General features: G+C 40.6%; 1 protein-coding gene across 2 annotated transcripts in view; it reads right to left on the bottom strand.

Moving 5' to 3' along the window:
* The window catches only part of TMEM266 (transmembrane protein 266), a 92,763-nt gene that overhangs the window by 6,489 nt on the left and 65,489 nt on the right, over positions 1 to 20,785 (bottom strand). For both annotated transcript variants that reach the window (XM_065642148.1, XM_065642149.1), the window contains 2 exons: positions 14,672 to 14,858; positions 3,976 to 4,026 (listed from right to left, as the gene is read on the bottom strand). In XM_065642148.1, coding sequence (XP_065498220.1) covers positions 3,976 to 4,026; positions 14,672 to 14,858 — 238 coding nt within the window. The remainder of the gene's footprint in view (positions 1 to 3,975; positions 4,027 to 14,671; positions 14,859 to 20,785) is intronic.

Here is a 20,785-nt window from a genome sequence, read left to right as displayed (position 1 = left end):
CCAGCCGAGGCCTCTCCTGGGAAACCCCCTCCTGAGCCCCGGCCCAACCCCGGGGCCGCTGCTACGTACACGGGAAAGGTGGGTATAGGGACATACGTACACAATACATTATACATGAACACACACGCAGACTTATCCATGTCATATGATACCTCTCAAATAATATATGTGTGTGCATATATATATGGACGCACACAAACACAGAGATACACTGTTTTAAACATCTCCCAAATAAATGATAAGGATGTACACAGCGGGATATACATCTACAAATAACACCATATATATACATTTGTGCAGACACATACATATTGTATATTTTCACAGTCTCTCTCTCAACCCCCAGCCTCTATTTAATATACAAATAATCTTTATATAAAGATTTATCCATCTAGATATGGAGAATATGTGTGTGTATACCTGCCCCATGTATAAATCATAATATATATAGTGCTTACCTTTATATATCTCACTGTGTATATACATGAAGAACGTATATATAGAGATATATGTAAAAAATATACCTATACGTGAACACACACAAAATTATATGTACATACAGAGACACAGTCACCCATATCTCCCCCTCCTTTTCATCTATCTATTTAAATACATACACCTATTCATACATATTTATATATAGCCATGTATATAATGGGAATGTATATAGAGGGATATACACAAAAATAATACTGTATACTAATATGTGTACATGCATATTTTAAAAAATAGAAATATATATAATTTATGTGTGTATGGATACACAATCTTCAACACACATATATACAGATTTTATATACACACATATACATATCTTTATATATACATTTATCCAAATTTATAGAGAACATCTGTGTGTATGTACGTATCCTCATTTATAATATATTATACCTATATATGTACACACATTTTATAAATATTCTACATAATGCATATATATGTATATATACACTCTCATGTATTTTCAAATATATAATAGATATGTATATACACAGGCTCTCACATACCCAAGGTCCCTTCCAAACCAAACTATTCTGTGATACCCACCCACATAGATACATCTTCATATATATTTATACCTATATAAAATACCTGTGTAGCTACAGGCATATCTTTATCTGTCTTTTTGTATGTCTGTATACACACACACATAAATATCTTTTTATGTACAGACATTAATGGGGGATGTATAGGGATATATGTATATATAAAATACCATGTACCTACATGTGTATATACACACACACACAGTTTATATATAAAATCTATACATTATACAGATTAAATAATACAGATAATACATAATACAGATAAAAGAGATATGTATATATACAGACACAGGCTCTCTCACACACCCGCTTTTAAAATGTATACAATTATCTATTTTTAGATCAAATATATACAGACACACTCTCACCTCTCCTCTTTTTCTCTGTGTGTATGTATACATGGGCAATTTATATATAGGGATATAGATATAATACATTATACTATTCCATGATATACATACACACAGGGATATATCCAAATTATACGTAATACATACTATACATATTAAAATATATGTATTTCCAGTCACTCACACACACACTTTTTATATATATATATTACACAATTAATACAAAATATGTATATACACAGTTTCTAGGGATAGACATGTACATTATACCTATATTTGTATAAATACACTATATACATAGTATAGAATACATGTAAAATCTGTAAGTATATAGTCACACACCTTTTAATATATATTTATTATATATAATAACATACCTATGTATATGTGGTTATACACACGTACACCCAGGCCTTTATGTATCTTTACGTAGACTTACATGTGTGTACACAGACAGACATATATTTTTATATAAATATCTATATCCATACCTACAGATATAGATAGATGACACCTTTTATCTACATATGCACACACATTTGTATTTTATATATAATACATATCAAATATGTATGTATATACACAAACACAGACAAACACCTTTGTAGATATTTACATATATAGAAACATACATAGACATATATTCATATAGAACCACTTTGGTTGGAAGAGCCCCTTGAGATCATCGAGTCCACCCATAACCCAGCCCTGGCACTGCCCCATGTCCCTGAGAACCTCATGTCCGTCTGTCCAACCCCTCCAGGGATGGTGACTCCAGCACTGCCCTGGGCAGCCTGTTCCAATGCCCCACAGCCCTTTGGGGAAGAAATTGTTCCCCAGATCCAACCTCAGCCTCCCCTGGCGCAACTTGAGGCCGTTTCCTCTGGTCCTGGCGCTTGTTCCCGGGGAGCAGAGCCCGACCCCCCCTGGCTCCAAGCTCCTTTCAGGCAGTTCAGAGATCAGGAGGTCTCCCCTCAGCTCCTGTTCTCCAGGCTGAACCCCCAGCTCCCTCAGCCGCTCCCATCACACTTGTAATGTGTACGTGTATACGCACATATGCATACCCGATCATATAAATACATAACTCCATGTATTACATGGGGATATATATAAATAAGGCTATATCTATGTATATATACACATGCACATATACATACATTCATTTTGTGTATAATACAGAATACATAAAAAATCTGTATGTATATACACAGACTGTCACACACATATTTTATATATACATATGAAAACCAGAAGATACCTTTAATAAGCATATGTATATTTCCCCATGTATATCAATGTAGGGATGTACCTACAGGAATATACATATATATATTTACAACCCATACACTTACACACACTTTTATTTATTCTTATGTCACATATACATCTTTATATGTATATATCTCCATGTGCGTGTATATGTATGTGGGGAGATAAATATATAATACATTATACATGTACATAGATACATTTTAAACATCTATAATATATACACATATATTCAGAGACCATCTCTCCTTCTCACACACCCCACCCTGCTGCATCTATCTTTATATATGTTTATATATTTATATACAATTTCTATGTATATGCACAGACACAGCCTATCATACAATTTTATATGTATAGAGACATGTTCATATATCTTTATGTATATATACAGTCACACATATACCATAATATGTATATAAATCTCCTCATATATATATTGGCATGTACGTATGTTTGGGGACACATATCTGGTACATTACATACATATATGTACAAAATTATGTCTATATTCTTACTTATGTCCTTGAATATATATGTATGTATATGTGGGTTTGTGTGTATATATGTGGGATGTACGCATACAATACATTACACTTATACGTGCACACACACATAAGTATTTTATCTATATTATACTTACGTGCATATGCAGACACACCCGTAATTTTTTTATATATCCCTGTGTATATATGGGGATGTATATATGGGGAGGTATATCTATAATAATACAGTATGTCTATACGAACACTTTAAAAAATATTTATCTATCATATGCAACGTTATATAGATAAGGAGGGGTGTGTTTGCCCCCACCCAGCCCTGCAGAGCACGACCCCTCCGTGGGTGGCTGCGCAGCCCCCGCCGGGCGCACAGAGCGCACCGCGGCGGCACGACACCTGCCGGGGCCGCCCCTCGGCAGCCCAGCCTCGGGCCACTTCTCAGCACCGTGTCCCTTCCCGGCAGGTTCCCCGCACGGCGCTGGGCTCGGCCACCTCCCCACTTCTGTCCACGCTCTTCCTTCTCGGGCCCATTTGAGCTGCTCCGCGGCCTGGGCAGCCCAGCTGGGGGAACTAACTTCTCCCGGATCCCCAGACTGCTCCGAGTGCCCTCAGCAGGGGGAAACTGGGGGCCCTTCACCTTTAGGGAATTACTATTTGTGCACATACTTCCACAGTGCAAACCAAGAGAAGCCACAGTGGGTTTCATCTCCAGGACAGACCGACATCACTGGCCAGTCACATCTGGTTTACAGCACACAGCACAATGCAAAAATGTTCACATTGACACTTTCAAGAAAGACTTACCACTGCTAGGCTCACTGTAGTACCGACTGATGTAATTATTCATGTCGTCTTCTGGAAAAAAAAAAAAAGGCAGCCATTAGAAGCCCATTTGATTAAATTGTTGAAATTCCACCCCATGACTTTAACAAAGAGGAAACAATATCCAGCATGCTTCCAGAAGAACAGCTAGAACGTCCCCTGTTCTACCTTGGATGACATGGCCAATAAAAGCCACACAACAAGTTTACCAAAACAAGTAGAAATGCCTCTCCAGCTCAGCACAAGCACCGCTGTGGAAAACCAAAACCAGAGCCAGGCAAGCCAGCTCTCTAGCAGTGGTAAATCCCGGTAGTTTTAATGAGTAAATCCCTACTTCTAAAATAATGTCTTTTTTTTTTTTTCATTCGAAAGGAATAAAAAGAGGTTTTTTTATCGTACATTACGTATACACTTGTAATATATAGCATAATATTAACATTACATTATCTGTTTGCTTATAATGTGCTATAAAGATTTTTACAAGTCAAGGGTGTGGTTACACTTGTAACAAGGTTTACACTTGTTTACATACACTTGTTTACAAGGTTACACTTGTAAAACATACATGAGAGCTACACCTGAACTTCAATAATGGTAAGATAAAAATGAAGACACGAACACAAAAGGGAAAGCAGCAGCTATACTGCATGTACAGATCTTAGAAGCTGCAGGTGACAGTGGGATTTCCTGTTCTCTTACAGAAAAGGTGAACATTTTACAGTCACTGAAAAAGAAAACAACAGACTCTTCTTGTGCAATTCTGAGCAGAATGCAAATATTGCTGCTAAGGAAATGGTATTGGCAATCCAGGAAGAATTTGAGGCTTCCAAGCAACCTGACCTGCCCAATTTGCAGCGTATGGAGCACTCTAAAAGCATTCTCTCCTTTTAAGTGCTCTTTTTGATACCATGTTTCAGAAAACCATGCTCATCCCTTTGAGCCAGATTTCCTTCGGCCCCCTGGGTCCCTGTGGCTACAGTCCTGCCTTTTCACAGCACATTGCGGTTTGCAGGTGAAAGAAACAGATGTTTTCTGGGGAACACTTTCTCCACACAACAAGACCCAAACCACTAAGCACTCTGTACCTGAAATAGCTGCACTCATAAGAAAGCAATCTAACCTGACACTGAAAGGCAACATGGTTGTTTTCCTGGTTTCATTGGATCTTAAAAGCTTTTTTGGCCCTTGTTGATCTTTAAATGCCTGCAGTCAGAGGTGTGCTTTGTGCTAATGTCTGAGTTTAAAAAAGAGGCCTCAGAGTAGCTCAAGGCAATGCCGCTGAATTAGGAGTACATTGCAAGGCTTTTCAGCTATCTGCTACTAAAATACACTTCATTTCAATCGTGCATCATTTATACTCTAAATGCCACCAAACCTGCCAGCCCATATAGATGCAGGTTCTTGTTCAGGCATGGAACTTCAGTAACAGTCAGAAAATACCTACGTAACTGTATTTCTGGTAATGCACTTTCCTCATATTTAGCCTAGAGCCTAATTCTAAGCCAAGAAATGAGGAAACCAGAACTCCAGTTCGGCCTGGGTGAGGACATGTTCTGCGCGTGGGGCTGCCGCTCCTCATCACCTGCCAAAAGCGCAGGGCCACACTCGGTGCTCTCATTCTCTTTGGCTCTCATTCAAGTCTGCCCCAAACGCCAAGATGGTTTGCACTGAAAGAAAAAAACCAACCTTGGAAAAGTTAAATCGCCTGCTTTTCATGTTTTATGGCAAGGCTCAAATCAAGTCTTTAGGATTGCATACATCTTCTGCCCTGGCCACCTGCCTATCAACTAACATAATGTACCAGGGCACTATTTTCAAACCAATCAGCTGCTTTCAAACCAATTTAGCAAAGAGACCCAGACTACACAGCTGAACGCCTGACAAGGAAACCCCATAAAGCGCTCACTGAGCTGCCTTGGAGTGGCAAGGAAAGGTCACGGACTGTCCTGGCTGGCGTGCGAGCACTCGCGCAGCGTGCCGGGAGAGCTGCCTCACTGCCTACCTTCTTGGGATCGTGTGGTGGCCTTATTCATCACATTGGTTTACACTGCTTAGCTATTTATCTAGAAAGAAAATATGTATGTATAAATATATACACACATGCATGTGTATGTAAAATATAAAATACACATATATATATATCTTTACCTTGAATATTTTCTTACAAATAAAGACCAATAAAGAGCAATGGAATAACAACAACAAAATAAATATTTCAACATCATTACATTTAAACAAACTCATCTTAGTCATATGGGAGTCTCAGGTGCTTTGGGCATAAAAGGCTCTAAACAATTCCAGTTATCTCTCATTATATTCTACACTGCTGAAAGCAGGGAGTTTAAACAAAATGTCACAAATACACAACTCAAAGCAACTATTTGTGCACATAAAATGTATACACAGATAGAAAGCACAGCACACTACTGTGGATCACTGCTCAAGTGATTTACAATGAGATGAGGTCCCCACTGTTCGGTATGTGCAGTCAAATGGCATCAGGAGTACAAATACATCTGCAGCTGGTGGCACATAGAAAGTCTGTACAGCTAAGTAGGGGAGTCCAGCTTTTTCAAGAGGGCAGATTGCTTTTATTATTTAAATTCTCCATAGTGTTTTCTGCTGTCAGTGTCTTTTAGTTTCAGCTCCAGAAAGGGAGTTGTCTTAAGAAATACTATATTCTTCATAGTTTCCCTGTTTATTTCAAACATTTTTTTCCTTATTTCTGACACCTTGGAATTCTCAGGATCCAGAAAATTTCATTTTCCTCCTTTCCTAGAAATAAATTCATGTCTTCAAACAGACGGCAATGCTACCTGCACTTCCTTTTCCAGAAGAGAAACTTTCCATTTAAAAGTCCTTAGCCATAATGATGCCCAAATGGTATTCACAGAAAACTAAGGAACTGGCAGTAAGTAGAAAGAAAAAGCATTTCCCTCCTCTTTCCCCTGGAAATGGCAACCTTAGGAATTGTTCTAGGGATGGTGATCGGGATCCTCTTGCTAGATACACCAGGAGGAACGAAAGCCTTTACCCCAGGAAATCTGGTGACAAATCTGGTGATGCAGATCCAACAGCTGTGAGTTGAGAAGTAGAATGGGAAGAGCGAGGCAGCTCTTGCCCACGTGAAAGCCCATCCTAAATCTGTGGTGAATGAGGATGGTTCTACAACCTTCCCTGGAAAGCGGTTCTTGGTCAGGATCTGTCTGACAGCTACTGGATTTTGTCTGATGAAGGTTTTTCAAATGATCTGTGTGTTCTTTTCCTGCAAGATTCAGAATACACGCTACAATGGTTCAGGGTGTAATAAACTATTTAGAGTACAGTGCCATATAATCTCATTCAACCCAAGAGACTACGCTGTAATCTCTCTCTCCTGGCCCTATAAAAACCTAGTAAATTCAGTGAAACACACAAATGACATTCCACACAAGGCAGATCTCTCTTTCAGTTCTGTAACCCCTCAATGGTGACCTTTAATTGTTTCATCAATGACTTCAGTCAATGAGTCTGCAACACCCCTGCATACAATAAATACCATTTGCACATCTTTTAGATTAGAGACCTCACAAAATGGATTTCTTTTGAAATATTTCATTATTGAAGTAGTTTACTTCATATTTTTATTGCCATTGATTGTACTGTCTTCTGTCTCTCAAAGCTGAATTTTCTCAACTAGAAGGTTATTTTTTCTGCTGTGTAGCCTCCCACTGAAGATGTGAGTCCTCAGAGTAGAGTAATGTCTTACCCTGACTTTCTTCCAGAAAGCAATCTTTACTAGGATCTTTCATCTCCATCGCTGCTGACACTTGCGTCTTCTCCTTAAAGTACTACTAGCGCTTAGAAGCATTTAAGAAAGAAAAGTAGGATAAAATACACTTTGCAATAAAAACCACTAAGATACACTGAGCAGGGAGATTTTTCAAGGCACAAATTATACGATCAGGTTATCACCCCCTAAACGCTTCTAGAAATAAGAAACAGTGATGACAGCTCTGCTGCTCTGACACTAGCCAATAACACTGCCACAGCCTGACTTTGCAGGGAAAGAACATAGCTTTAGTGTGACACTGCAGTGCAGCAGGAAAGGAAGACAGAATGTACACAAACCAGTGCATCTATAGGCGTTTCTGGGAGCAGACTGGCAATCCACGGGGGAAAATTCCCCACCGAAGCTGTAACCTTCCCAGGGAGTTTTCCCCTGCAGATTGCCATGTAATCCCTGGCATCCCAGATCTGGCTGACCTTGGCCATCTGAACTTCACCACCACCAAATTCTCAGCCAGACCTCACCTCCTCTTCTCAATAGTCCAAGTATAGCTCACTGCTCACCTGTAAATTCATTTATGAAGGCACATGCATGCTCCCTAGGCTGTACTGTACTGCCTAGTTCACCTTTCTGGTCTTACGCAAGATGACCTGAGCAGAGTTTTTCCCCTCTGCTTTGCTGGCCCTAGAAGGTCTCTCTCCTTTTCCCTCTAGCAACACAGAACGTTTGTACCAACAGGAAACATGAACAGCCAGCTGGCACTTTCCGGCAGAAAGGGAAAGGCAGAAGGCAGATTGCCACATTAGTGCAAACTGCAGTACTCACACAACCGCTCCATTCACACGGATATGCAGACCTTGCACAGATGCCTGAGCACATGGATAATCCCCACCTTGAGAGGAACTGTCAGAGTTAGAGTGCACAGAAAACAGAGCAACAGATTCAGCCTGGCTCTAATAAAGACATCAACCTGAGATGGAAGTCATTGTGCAGAAAGAAACTCTGGGATATGGAACAAAACCAAAATCCTTAAGTGACAACAAACTGGGTGGTTATGGCCCTCACTTCAGCAGATCATGCAGCAAGAGCACTTTGTGCTGAGTTGAGCACAGCTGAGATGCAAGACATCTGAGGGCCAGCATGGCTGGTGGCTTTGGGTAGAGGATGGCCTGGGGGACCTCTCAGTGCTCTTTCCAGCCTTGTTCTCTATGAATGTGGATCGGCAGATTCACATCTGAGTTGACTTGTTACAGTCAGCCTGAAGCAAACACAGAGGAACTTGGGTCTGTCTCTGCAAAACAGCCACATTCCTTGAGCCTAGAAAAACAAAGGCTGAGAAAGACTACGGCTACCAACAAAACAATAATTTGCTGGGTAAACATCAGGGAAAGAGAAGAATTATTTAAACAAAAGATTAAAATAAAAAAAATTCAAGAACATATTCTTATAAACTGGCAAAAAATAAATGTAGACTGGGAATCAGAAAAATATTTCTAATAATTTAGAAAAGTGAGATACTGGAACGATGTTATAATGGCGGCAGAGGGCACAACACATCACTGCTGTCATATGGAGCACGATCTGTTTATGAAAGGGGTTATTATGAAAGGGGTTGCATGCTTGGACAGTGGAAAACAATCCAGTTCTGTGTTCCTTTACCTCTCAGCAATGTCTTCACACCTCTGCACATTAGTGATGGGAGACAACTTCAGCCTCACATCCGTGACTGTATGCTCACCGCTTCTGGAAGTGAAAAGTTTCTACCACGCCCATTTGGTGAATATGAAATTCAAGAGCCTAACTCCACTAACTACACACACATTTATGTAAGTGTTTCTTAAGGTTTAACTCCTTTGATTCCTGCCTGGATGATCAGTGCACAGAGAACCACAAAGCCTGAAAGAGGCACCTACAGAGAAGCCAAATCCTCCCTCTTCCACAGATCCACAGAGTTTAACCAGGAAGCCGAGTGTGCTTAAGATATAAGCATTTCCAGGAGCAGGCTTCAAAGCAGATACATTTCAACATTTGAAAATAACCATAAACTATTTTTTATCTATTGTTCTGAGTAACAGGGCTCTCTTAGAGCACTAACAGATGATCACCAAAGGAATTGGCTTAGAGTTTAGAAGTGTTCAACCAGCTCAGACTGCCTTGCAAGGAACAACTGACAAAATCCCTTCCAGTGCCCTGCTTTGCCTTCTCAGACAGCTTATGAATAACCTTAAGGGAAAACCTCTGAAGCTCCAGAATTTTTCACATTCCCCTCCTAATATCCTACTTTCTTCACTTACAAAACAGTGGGTATCTATGGGGAGAGCAAGCTTTACTTTTCCCCAAGCATGATAATAAATTGCAGCAGTCCCCCAAAGCAAAAGACTTACTGCTAACCCCATAAAAATGGAAATTTGACTCAGAATAGGTAAAATAAGGTTTCTGCAATACAAAGTAACAGAGCTAGGATTGGGTTCTTGCTCAAAGGAACAGAAGGGTGGCATATTAATCTTAAACTATGGCAGTACTGTAGAATTTCAAAAACTAAAATGATATATGCAGGAAAATATGGAATTTCCACTAGGGACTGTAATTCATATATTATGGGGGAGATTAAAGAATAATAAATTTTGGAAGGAAGTATTAATGGCTATATGGGGCACTGTGAACCTGGCATTCCCTGAAGCCTGGAACTTTGTATACCAAACACTAAAAATGATTTGTGCAGGAACAGAAAACATTAGATGTTATTCTGACCATGACCGGTTAAATACTGTACGAGGTAAGAACTCAGAAAGGGGAAAAACTTAATTTGTAATTTAGAGATGAACAGATAGGATAATATTTGCCATTATGTCAAATGGTAACCATCTCTAGGAAGAAGAAAGGAGATAACAGCACTTAGGATATTTCTCTCACTCTTAGAGAAAGGCTGACCACAGTGGTCCTGAGAGTCATTAGCGATGCTGCTGTGCATTCAGATGCAATGGCTTTCACCCTAAGCTCTTTACAAACTGAGGCAGAGAAGCCAAGTAAAGTGCTCACAGCACAGCACATGTCCCAGCTTTGCGCTGGGTTTCTAGCTCCTGGAGTCCTGCCCTTCCCGTGAGTCCATCATCTTTCCTGTTGCTAATGGCGCCCTGCGACTTGCATGCTGAAGCCTGTGTTTTAGCCTTCACGTTTGTCCACTCTGGAGATCAATTTTTTTGGCAAGACAACTAAAACTTCTATTCCAAGCAAACTAAAGGTGAAAAATTTCCTGCACCTTAGGCAAATTAATTAGAAAATACCATACAGCCATACATTTTCCACAGAGTTATTCCTGATATGTTAGGAGGTCTCTTGGTGAACTACTCTGGGGAGAAAGAAGCATGTGAGGCAGCAACCATCTCATTATTCAGAGAATTAGCACAGGAACGATCAGTTTACAGCTGTACTGCCTCAAGAAGTGGTCCTTCAAGAAGAGGCACGGAATATTAGCTGAGGAGTTATGGGACACTTTCAGAGCCCAACCAACATCTGACTAGAGCTTTTGCCTCTCCCAGTCTCATACTAGCAATTAACGCACTTCAGACACAAAGAGATCTGCAGAGAGAAAAAACGGGGTGAAAACACGTACTGAAAGCCACCAAATCAGCCAGCACACACAGCACTCTTCTGGTGCAGGTCACACAAATTCCCTGAGGTGCTGCGTGCACCATGTGATGCTGGGGTTACCTGACTGACTTTACTGAACAGTGTAGTAAATGGTTGCACAAAATCCAGAGTAAATACTAGAGTACAAGCTACAGCTGCCCCTGAGGAGCTTTAACTTATGCACTATCCCATAAAACTCCCAGGTAGGGAAATGAGTAAAAAGTCTGAATGCCTTCTTATTCCATAACCCCTTTGTGGTAAAGTATTCTGTTCTCAATGTTTCCATTGTTCAATATAGATGGGGGAAATAAGATTAGCTTGAGATGGAATATCCCATTTTCTCATGCAGCATGTTCTCTAGCCAACTCAAGCTTGCTGGTTTGGCAGAACTCAGGGCTTTCTGAAGATGTTGATTTTTTGAAGGCTGACAAATTTTGGCACAAACATGCATTCTATGCCATATCCGACCCTCAGGTGATATATACAGGGTTACTGTTCTGCCAGAGCATAAGAGAACAGCATATGAGAGCCTGTTTTGCCCAACAGTTGAATTGTGGCTTTGAACTGTAGCTCCTCTTTAAACACAATTAGCAACCTGGTCCCTTATTTCTCCTCTTCTAACTACTTGGTGTAATAGGCAACTGCAGACATTTTTCAAAGCTAACGAATGCCATGTGGCACACAGAATGATTAACTACAGTCATCACTTTGGAATCTTTAAGGAGCAAAAACACAGCTTAGAGAAAATGGATGCAAAGCAATTCCTAACATGATCTGACACAGAGGGCAACTTGCAAAACATAACCCTTGACTCAAAAGTCCCGAGTTAAACCACTGGTGGCTTACTGTTCCAGGCATAGCAAGTGGTGTGGAAAGCCCCGAAGAACGCACGGCTAGTGTAACCACAGCATGTGAGAAGCGGGAGGATACAGAAATGACCTGCAGGAAACATCTCGACCATCTGCTCTGCAGAGTCAGGTCTCAGGCATATTTCACGTGCCTGAGCAGGTGGGGAGATGGGAGATCCTATGCCAACTAGATATACCCCTTCCACACTGTGCAAATGGAGACACCTTCAGCTAAAGACGTGCTCTTCTTCCATCCGACATCCAACAGTCACGTTTTGCTGATATATGTATTGGTCAGAAAGGCTGTGGTATAGACAAAGAAAACACTGACAGCATGCCAAAGTGAGCATGGTGAAAGCTGCTGCAGCAAGGGCCAGCATAGTGCTGGGAGTGCAAGCTGGTGTTGGGAAGAGCTGCAGAAGAAAGACGCAGTTGAGGTGGGGAGGGAGAAGAAGCAGGCTGGGCTGGCTCATGGTCTTTCTTCCCCAGGGGTAACTGCCTTCTCAAGCTGTTAGTTGAGGGTTTGAAGTCCTGTAGCTTACACAGAAGCAATATCTAAGTCAACATTGCTAGTACAGGATTCAAAGCCTTGGTAGCTTATTACTTCATTGCTTTGCAAAATAATGCAGGAAATCACATGCAAAATCCTCTGCCTCAATTGACTGTTACCTGGATTGTGAACTAAAGCACTCAGGGTTATTGCTGGGCTCTGGTTTCTCACACAATCTTAACTGTGTCCCTTGTCAGGGTACCACACAGGGGTACCCCTTGCTATTAGACCACAAGAATTTTTTTTTTGTCCAACTCCTGCCTCATTCAACATAAAGGACAATTGTTAAAACAGATTCACTTGAATTTAGCTTCTGAAGACAAGTGCTCAATGCATCTACAAAGGCTTTGTATGTAATATATGATACAATGCACCAAAAAAATTTCCTCCTGTATCTTTAGATGACCTCTGGAAATTAACTCTGTGTATTCAGTACGAATGTTTAAATATAGCATAACTGCACCTTACCTGATACGTAAAGTAATGCATGTTTTCTTATTTGCTGAATGTCTTTTCTCAGTGAAAGCATGAATCTCTCTAATAATGTAATCTATCTGAACGCAGAAATCAATCCTGAAGATTGTGTGTCTACTTTGTTGCATGTGTGGCCAGCATTTCACAGGAAGAGACAAATAATGAGTAATTGTGTTAACCTGGATGTTGGAATGAATACCTTGGATAGAAGAATTTTCAGATGAATCTCCACAGCACTAAAATTTCAGCAAGCCTCCTTCTAATGTGCACAACACTCTCCAGTTCCAAATGTAACCCTCAAGGAACACATGCATAAATTATAATATATCCACTGGGAACCTCTGAAATCCTACAAAAAAGGGGGAAATGCATTTTAGGGGGCAGTCTGCTCAACTGTCTGCTTTTAAATACAATTTCGAATCAGGAATAATTAATGGCTGAATTGCGGTTAGAGCTCAGATATTATTAAAGAGGAAAAAAACAAAAACAATTTCTACATGCTTCCATTACTGTGTAGTGAATGAAAAGGATTATCATTTGAAAATGTCTGGATGAGCTTTTTTTTCTTAAACCTTTTGAATAAGTACTTCTGTGCCTTGAATTCTAAGGAGTCTGACCAAAACATGCAAACCTTTAATTCAAATATATTTATATAGTCCTAATCTACTAAAATATTCAAGGTAAGATGCCCAAGGAAGACTAACATATCACTAAGGTTGTCTCCTCTGGAATATTATGGTAAATGTTACTGAGACCAGGACACATTCCGCACTCCATCGTAAGGGTTGGGAGATCACAGGAAAAAAACCTGTCTTTTCCAAAAATACTTCTGGTTTAGCACTTATGTGATAAAAATACATCCAGGTAAATATTACTGTTGATATTGCCCTGAACTACACACCTGCCCAACAGGCAACTCACAGACCACGCACAGGATTGCTCTTCACCACAGTCGGGCGGCACTTAGGCATCCGAGGGAGCTGCCTACGCTGCACATCGCATGGGTCCTCTCTAAATCACAGATGTGCAAGTGGCCAAAGACTGAAACTGTTTTTCAATATTCTTCTCACTTTCCCCGTTTTTACCTCTGAGTGATTATCGTTTTGCCAATTCTGATTTGGTTGCTGCTTCTTTAGCCTTTGATCGATATAATCCTGAGGACACCAATAAGTACGTTATAGTAATTTTCTTCCAGAAATATTGTATTGGTTTTGTTCAGGATCTGTTTGCAAATACAACAGCTCCTGCCACTTCGAAGCAGACGCAGCCTCTTCGCAAAAATGGGAAAATGCAGCCTCCAGGGAATGTCATCAGTTCACCGGTAGAGTGAAAGTATTTAGTGGGTTCAATAACCCCATGTAAGGGACCAGCTGTGCCAGTGGGTAGCAGCACGCAGGCAGCACTCACCTTGTGAAGGTCGCAGCTCGGTGATGTTCTCGGTGGCTTCATCATCCGAATCTTCAGTTGCTACCACCTTGTACCTGTTGCTGTTCTGTTTGTTCAGTACATGTGGGACCTGCAGCGCAGCCTCTCTCTCTGCAGCCAGATCCAAATCCTGCTGAGCAAGGTGGGCCCTCAGCTGCCTGATTTCAAACTAGAGGAAGAAACAGCATCACATACTGATGTCATATAAGCATAGCCAGAAGACTATATTCTATAGCTGGAGACCTATTACTCGGTTTCTCACTAAATCACTACAAACTGGTGAAAGTAAATAAAATGCAGTTGAGCCAGGATACATGTTCAAGCTGCTGATGCTCTCCCACAGCCCATGTGAGCTGGACCACTGTTCCCATAACCTAAAAATGATGACGGCCTCATGCTGGTCTTCTGTTTTGTTGATCTCTGAATCCTGAAGATACGATTTTCGACAATTTTAACAGATCTAACTAGAAAATCAAATGAAATTTTTATGGAAGACCACTCTTAACATGCATCTAGGGATTTAGGTTCATGACTAACATTGCTAATCTGCTAGAGTTTGTAATGAGGATTTCTGTGGAGGAAGGTTCTCTAAGCAGTACCCAGAATGGTCCTCCCCCACTAAGTGGGCAAGGGGAAGGGACACTACAGTCCTCTTCCAGTTTGAAATCTTCTGTACTCCACAGTGTGCAGAAAACCCTGTGGAAGGTGGCCACTCACCTCAAATGTATGAGCCACAGCAGTCAATGACTTTCTGCAGTCAGGAGAGGATTTGCCCAATGACTGGTGTTATAAAAAAGATAGCTGACAAAAAGACAGAAGCTACCGGATACAACCTGACTGATGGACACAGCATATTTCTGTCGTGTTTGACAGCCACAGATCTTCCACAATGCAAGAAGGAAAGTATTTTTTTCTAGAAAGGCTGCAGACACCCGTTAAACCCTTATATAAGCACTACAAAATTCCACTGTCCTTCCTCTCTGCCATCAAGCACAGCTATGGGGCTGCGTGGAAGAGTTTCTCTTTTTTAAACGCTTTTTAAGATCAGTAGTACAGCAGTGACCAAGTCATGTCTAACTATAGAAAGTCGGAGAGGGAAAAGTAAATGAGGCGAGTAATAGGCTAAGGCATTTCAAATTTAGCATTGCTGGGCCTCCCACAGTTCCAGGCCTGAAAAGCCATCAGAGAGCACGGTGCTACGGCGAGCCACACTGCACCTGTCACTCCGCATTTACAACCGAGATTCAATTAGCACCTCGACGCTTGAAAACTGGTGTGTAACAGCATGTAGGCTAAATGAATCTGGTGCTGGCTCTTGCCTCTCAGATGCTGACTCAAACTTGCTGTCAGATTTTGGAATCTGTCAGTGGACAGTTTGTTCCACCACAGTCCACATCAAACACGGTGCAAAGCCCAGGCATGCTGCAGAGCACCAGCAGTTCCTCCAAGCTGTGTGACGGACTGGAGGGGAAACGAGACAGAGCTTCTGCAGATTTTAGAAAGAAAAAAAGAGGAAAGAAAAAGGGATTCTCGTTCGCCACATCTGGAGACTATCTGCTTTCCAGAGTGTAAGGGAAGGAACTACAATAACTGGAAGGCCCACTGCAAGATTCAAATCTGGAGAGGAAAAGGGCGGTTTAAGCTTCCCAGATGACATTCAAATCACCTAATATAGGGATCTAACAAAGCCCATGGCTTTTTCTCTCTCTTGAAATCAGTGGACAGAGGTCTGGCAGCTGCCGAGAGCTGGCTGCATGAAACACTCACTGCTCCTAACCAAAGGTGCCAGCCAGAGGAGTCAGGTCATATCAGCGAATGTCCAAATACAGCCCTGCTCCCCGATTCCTTCAACGAAACCTCCATGGCACATCCCAGACGGTGGGTTTTGTGTTAACCTCTCAGGTAGATAAAACTACCCAAAAGTCAGCTCAACAATTGTATTTCTGCATCACACGCCATTTAACCAGCTTAAGCACTTACACAGATTGGCTGAACCTTGTAACAATCAAAAGCTTGAAGGGAATCACTGCATTTTAGAGATGTGAAAAAGGAAGCACACTAGGTGATCTTTCCTGCTACAGTGAACCCAGAGCAAAAATGGAGGAAGAGGCCAGACTTTCCAATGCCCACTCACATGTTCCAATCAATAAAGCAAGCGTTTCCAAATATCCACAGATTATTGTCAATCTTTAACATTTCTATATCCAGTCACCATCCCGTTTTTAATAGATGAGTTCATAAATTTTATTGTTTAATACGGCTCTGCCAACAAGCTATGAACTACTCGGCCCAGCATGCTGGACCAAGCAGCAGTCTGTAACCACTGCTGGGATCACCATGCTGGACAACTACACTGTGTCCAAACAATTCTTCATTTCCCATCTATATGGAAAAAATCACTACCTTGGTTGAATCCCAACCACACGGACAGCATGAGAAACTGGAATCCACAGAGAACATGACTACCACAGTTACTCAGGTGAACGGCTACTAATTGTGGGAATACCAAAAGCAGAAGGGGCTTTGCTGCCATCTCATGTTTGAAAGACAGAAATACATCGATGCTCGTGCCTACAGCAGCAGAGGAAGCACCTGCTCCCAAAGATGGCACGAACCTCACATTCTAGCAGAAACTGAAACCTAGACCTGATGTTTTGGCTCCTGCAACACTTCCCTCGTGTCTGAGGATGAGAAGTGTATGCTGGACTTGCAACCTTTAAAGTGATATGTGAACCTTCTTTTATTGCTCGCTGCAAACACAATCCACATGCTTGTCTCATTTTCAGCTTGTAACACCGAGCTAGTTCGGTTGGTCTAAAATCCAGAACTGAACGCGAGACTGTCAAGAACAGATATGAGGACTGAATTCCTATGGCACAGTAAAGCAGCACAGTGCTCTGGACTTAAACATCACGCACAAGGTGAATAATAGCACACAGATCTTCAGAAAGATAACAGCAGAAACTGATGTTATCGCCTACAAAACCAGGCAGCTGCTGCTGGTTATCACGGGCTCTCCCTTCCACTTTCCCATTACCTCAGATGGTCAGCTTCCAGGTCCCATCTGCATTTGCCCTGAAGTAGTCATTAAAACAGGGGAAAGGTAGAATTAAATACTGTTGTTTGTGTAACTGTCATTTTTTTTATTGACAGAGAAGAGGGTATTCATTGTGATCATGGTAACATCCACTGTTATTAATGCAAAGTGATCCATACAACATGTTCCACAGAGATGCTGAACCGTAACTCTGTTACACAAAGCATAAGACAGAGCCAAACCCCAACTCAACATACTCCTTCCAAACGCAAATCCAAACTCTCTAAGTCTCTAGTATGTTCAAAAAGGGACTGGGTGGGATGAGAAAAATCACCATTTATCATAAGGATTAATGTAAGGAAATCAAACAAGAAACAAGAGTTTTTTTGCTCACAAAAGGCATGCATCTGCTTAGGAGATCCATTCATTTATAATTGTTTCCAATTATTACTTGAAAATTGTCCCAAGATACTGTAGAAGCTGGAATACAGTTTTGGCCACTGAAGCAGCCTACTGAAAACACAGGTTAAACCTAAGAGAAGTGAGTGTTCCTCATGGGCGTAATTCAATGAGACACTGTGTGAGCAAATTATGTTGCAGGTGCTTATATCTACTGAACATTATTATTATATTGAACACAATTACATTATTATATTGAACACTGACCTCAGGCAGTTCTAAAGTGTAAAAGAGTTAATGAGATTGCTTTGATTGCATGTCATGCAGTCCAGGACAGGTTAAATAAATCATTAAAAGGTATAAAATATAACAGTCGTTTTAAGTAAAAAATCTGGGTCAAGTTAACCACATGAAACTTCTATGTGCAGTAGGAGCTGATGTAGCTATCTGAATGTAGGCCTGGGCCTCTCTAATACAGAGTACTGTAGAAGGGCTGTACTGAGAAAACCAGTTCATATTTTTAGGTAGACCATCCTTCCTTCAGCCTGTAAGGAAAGAAGCACATTATGCATATAATGAGGAAGTAAAGAAAAAAAAGCATACAAACTTATACAGACGCTTTGATTTGTTTAAACTAAGTCTTATAGGTGTCAGCTCTGTGTTAAGAACCGTGTATATCTCAGCAATATATAAATAAACTTAGCAATATTTTGGCAGAAATCAAACCCAAAAGAACTATGGGGCACATCCGTGCACTGCACTTCCTCACTCAAAGGATGCATTAAGTGATTATTTATAAGCAGGTAAAATGACAGAGACCTACCCAGAGCTCTTGATAAGAACTCCGTTTACAGACCTGGTTTTATGAAATGTGCCACCCGTTCTATGTGACATTTTACACAACATGCATATAAGACTCAAGAAAGGACTCAGCAATCAATCATATAGTACTTCCCTTTAATGGTCTAGCAACAGACTATGATTGACATAGTTTCATAGAGATCAATGAACATTTTATCCAGAAGCTTACCCATGTCTAATGCAGGAGCAATAACTTTGCTCAATTCTATTAGTGCTGTCTGTACAGAATGCTCTGCCCTAAAACTCATCTGCCACTGGGATACAATCCAATGTTTATTTCCATTAGTTTAGCCATTGTTGATAACAATAAAAATCAGGAGACAGTTGCAAACTAATGATTTATGGGCAGAATGAAACACGGGATGACCTTGGCTGCCTTCCATTCACCAAGAAATTGACTGGTAGTTAGAAATAAATTAAAATTATTGCAAAAGGATAACATAAGTTATTTCTCCGATAGGTAATTTTACCAGCTAAATAGCCCTGTCATTAAACTAGCAGCTGTTGTACAAATTATATTCCAAGATAAAAAAGAAATTATAGCTTCCATAGTTGTTGCAGCTTTGAGAATGACAAAAAACCCAGTTCTATAGGAGCTGACAGAAAAGGAGCTCTTGTGATAAGGCTGAATACATAGTCTTGGCTGGCCTGTACTCAGCTGAATGACTCTTACGAAAGTTAAGCAGAAAAGATCATGTAAGTAGATCTACTAACAGAAATGGAAATTCCTTTACGGGTGATTTTGAGGAAAAACGTAATCTTCCCTGATTGGAATTTGCATTGCTAAGGAAACTTTGGAACTTTGCTTTGCAATTTAAGTTGTTATTCTGATAAAACAACACTGTCAGCAATAAACTCTGCTCATATTTTTGATAGCAATTGCAGTGAGACTTTATTACCTTTTACCTTTACCCATTTTCAGAAATTCCTGTTACTGTGATTGCCAATGTTCCTCATGTTTTGCGAAGTCCTGTACAGCCATCTCAGCCCTTTCAGGATTTTCTGCCTTGACTGCCCTCATGCTCCACTCCTTTTTAATGACTTCTTTCTTGGCCAGTGGAGAACAAATAAAACACTAAACTATTCAAACAGTTTCAGTGGGGTACTACAGAGAACAAAGTGGTGGTCCGTGCAACTATAATTTATAAAATATATTCTGGTTTTCAGATGTATGGCTAGCCAAAACCCAACATCTGGAAAAAGTTTTCATGTTTGCAAAAGTACATCTCCAATGTCATTCAGGAATGGAAATGTACCTTATAGTTGTGATACCCTATCACTGGCCAAAAAATATACAACTGACGAAAGAAACAGAACTCAAATGTAAGATGAAAGAAGGTTCCATCTTTCCTGCTTTCATTTTTTTAAAGCAAGAACTCAATTTTTGCCTGTCAAGTATTAAGTACCAGCTTCAAAACAGAAAGGCATGGGACTTCTCAGAGAACTGGCCACCAATTATTTTTGTTTTAAATTCCGAACAAAACAGACTATTTTTTTCCCCAACTCCTCTTCAGAAATAATGAAGATTTTGTCTGAAACTTTCAAAATTTCATCTGTAGAAGATGCCAGACCTTGAGAATTTCAATCCAAATTGTATGACAAGTGGCAAAGCAGTAAGAAACTGAACACAGGATCTCAGAAAAGGAAGTGCTGGGAAACCTTGGTAACAGGAGTGTTTTCGGTCCTGTCTATAATTATTAAATAAATGCAAATCATTAGTGTGGTCACAAAGATGCAGCCGCAGGATCAGTCAGTATCTACATCCACTGCCGGGCTGTAGGCAAGCATGATGGCTTGCC

This window comes from Caloenas nicobarica, chromosome 10 (assembly GCF_036013445.1).
Source record: "Caloenas nicobarica isolate bCalNic1 chromosome 10, bCalNic1.hap1, whole genome shotgun sequence".
Taxonomy (NCBI): Eukaryota; Metazoa; Chordata; class Aves; order Columbiformes; family Columbidae; genus Caloenas; species Caloenas nicobarica.
This window is presented reverse-complemented; position numbering and strand designations above follow the sequence as displayed.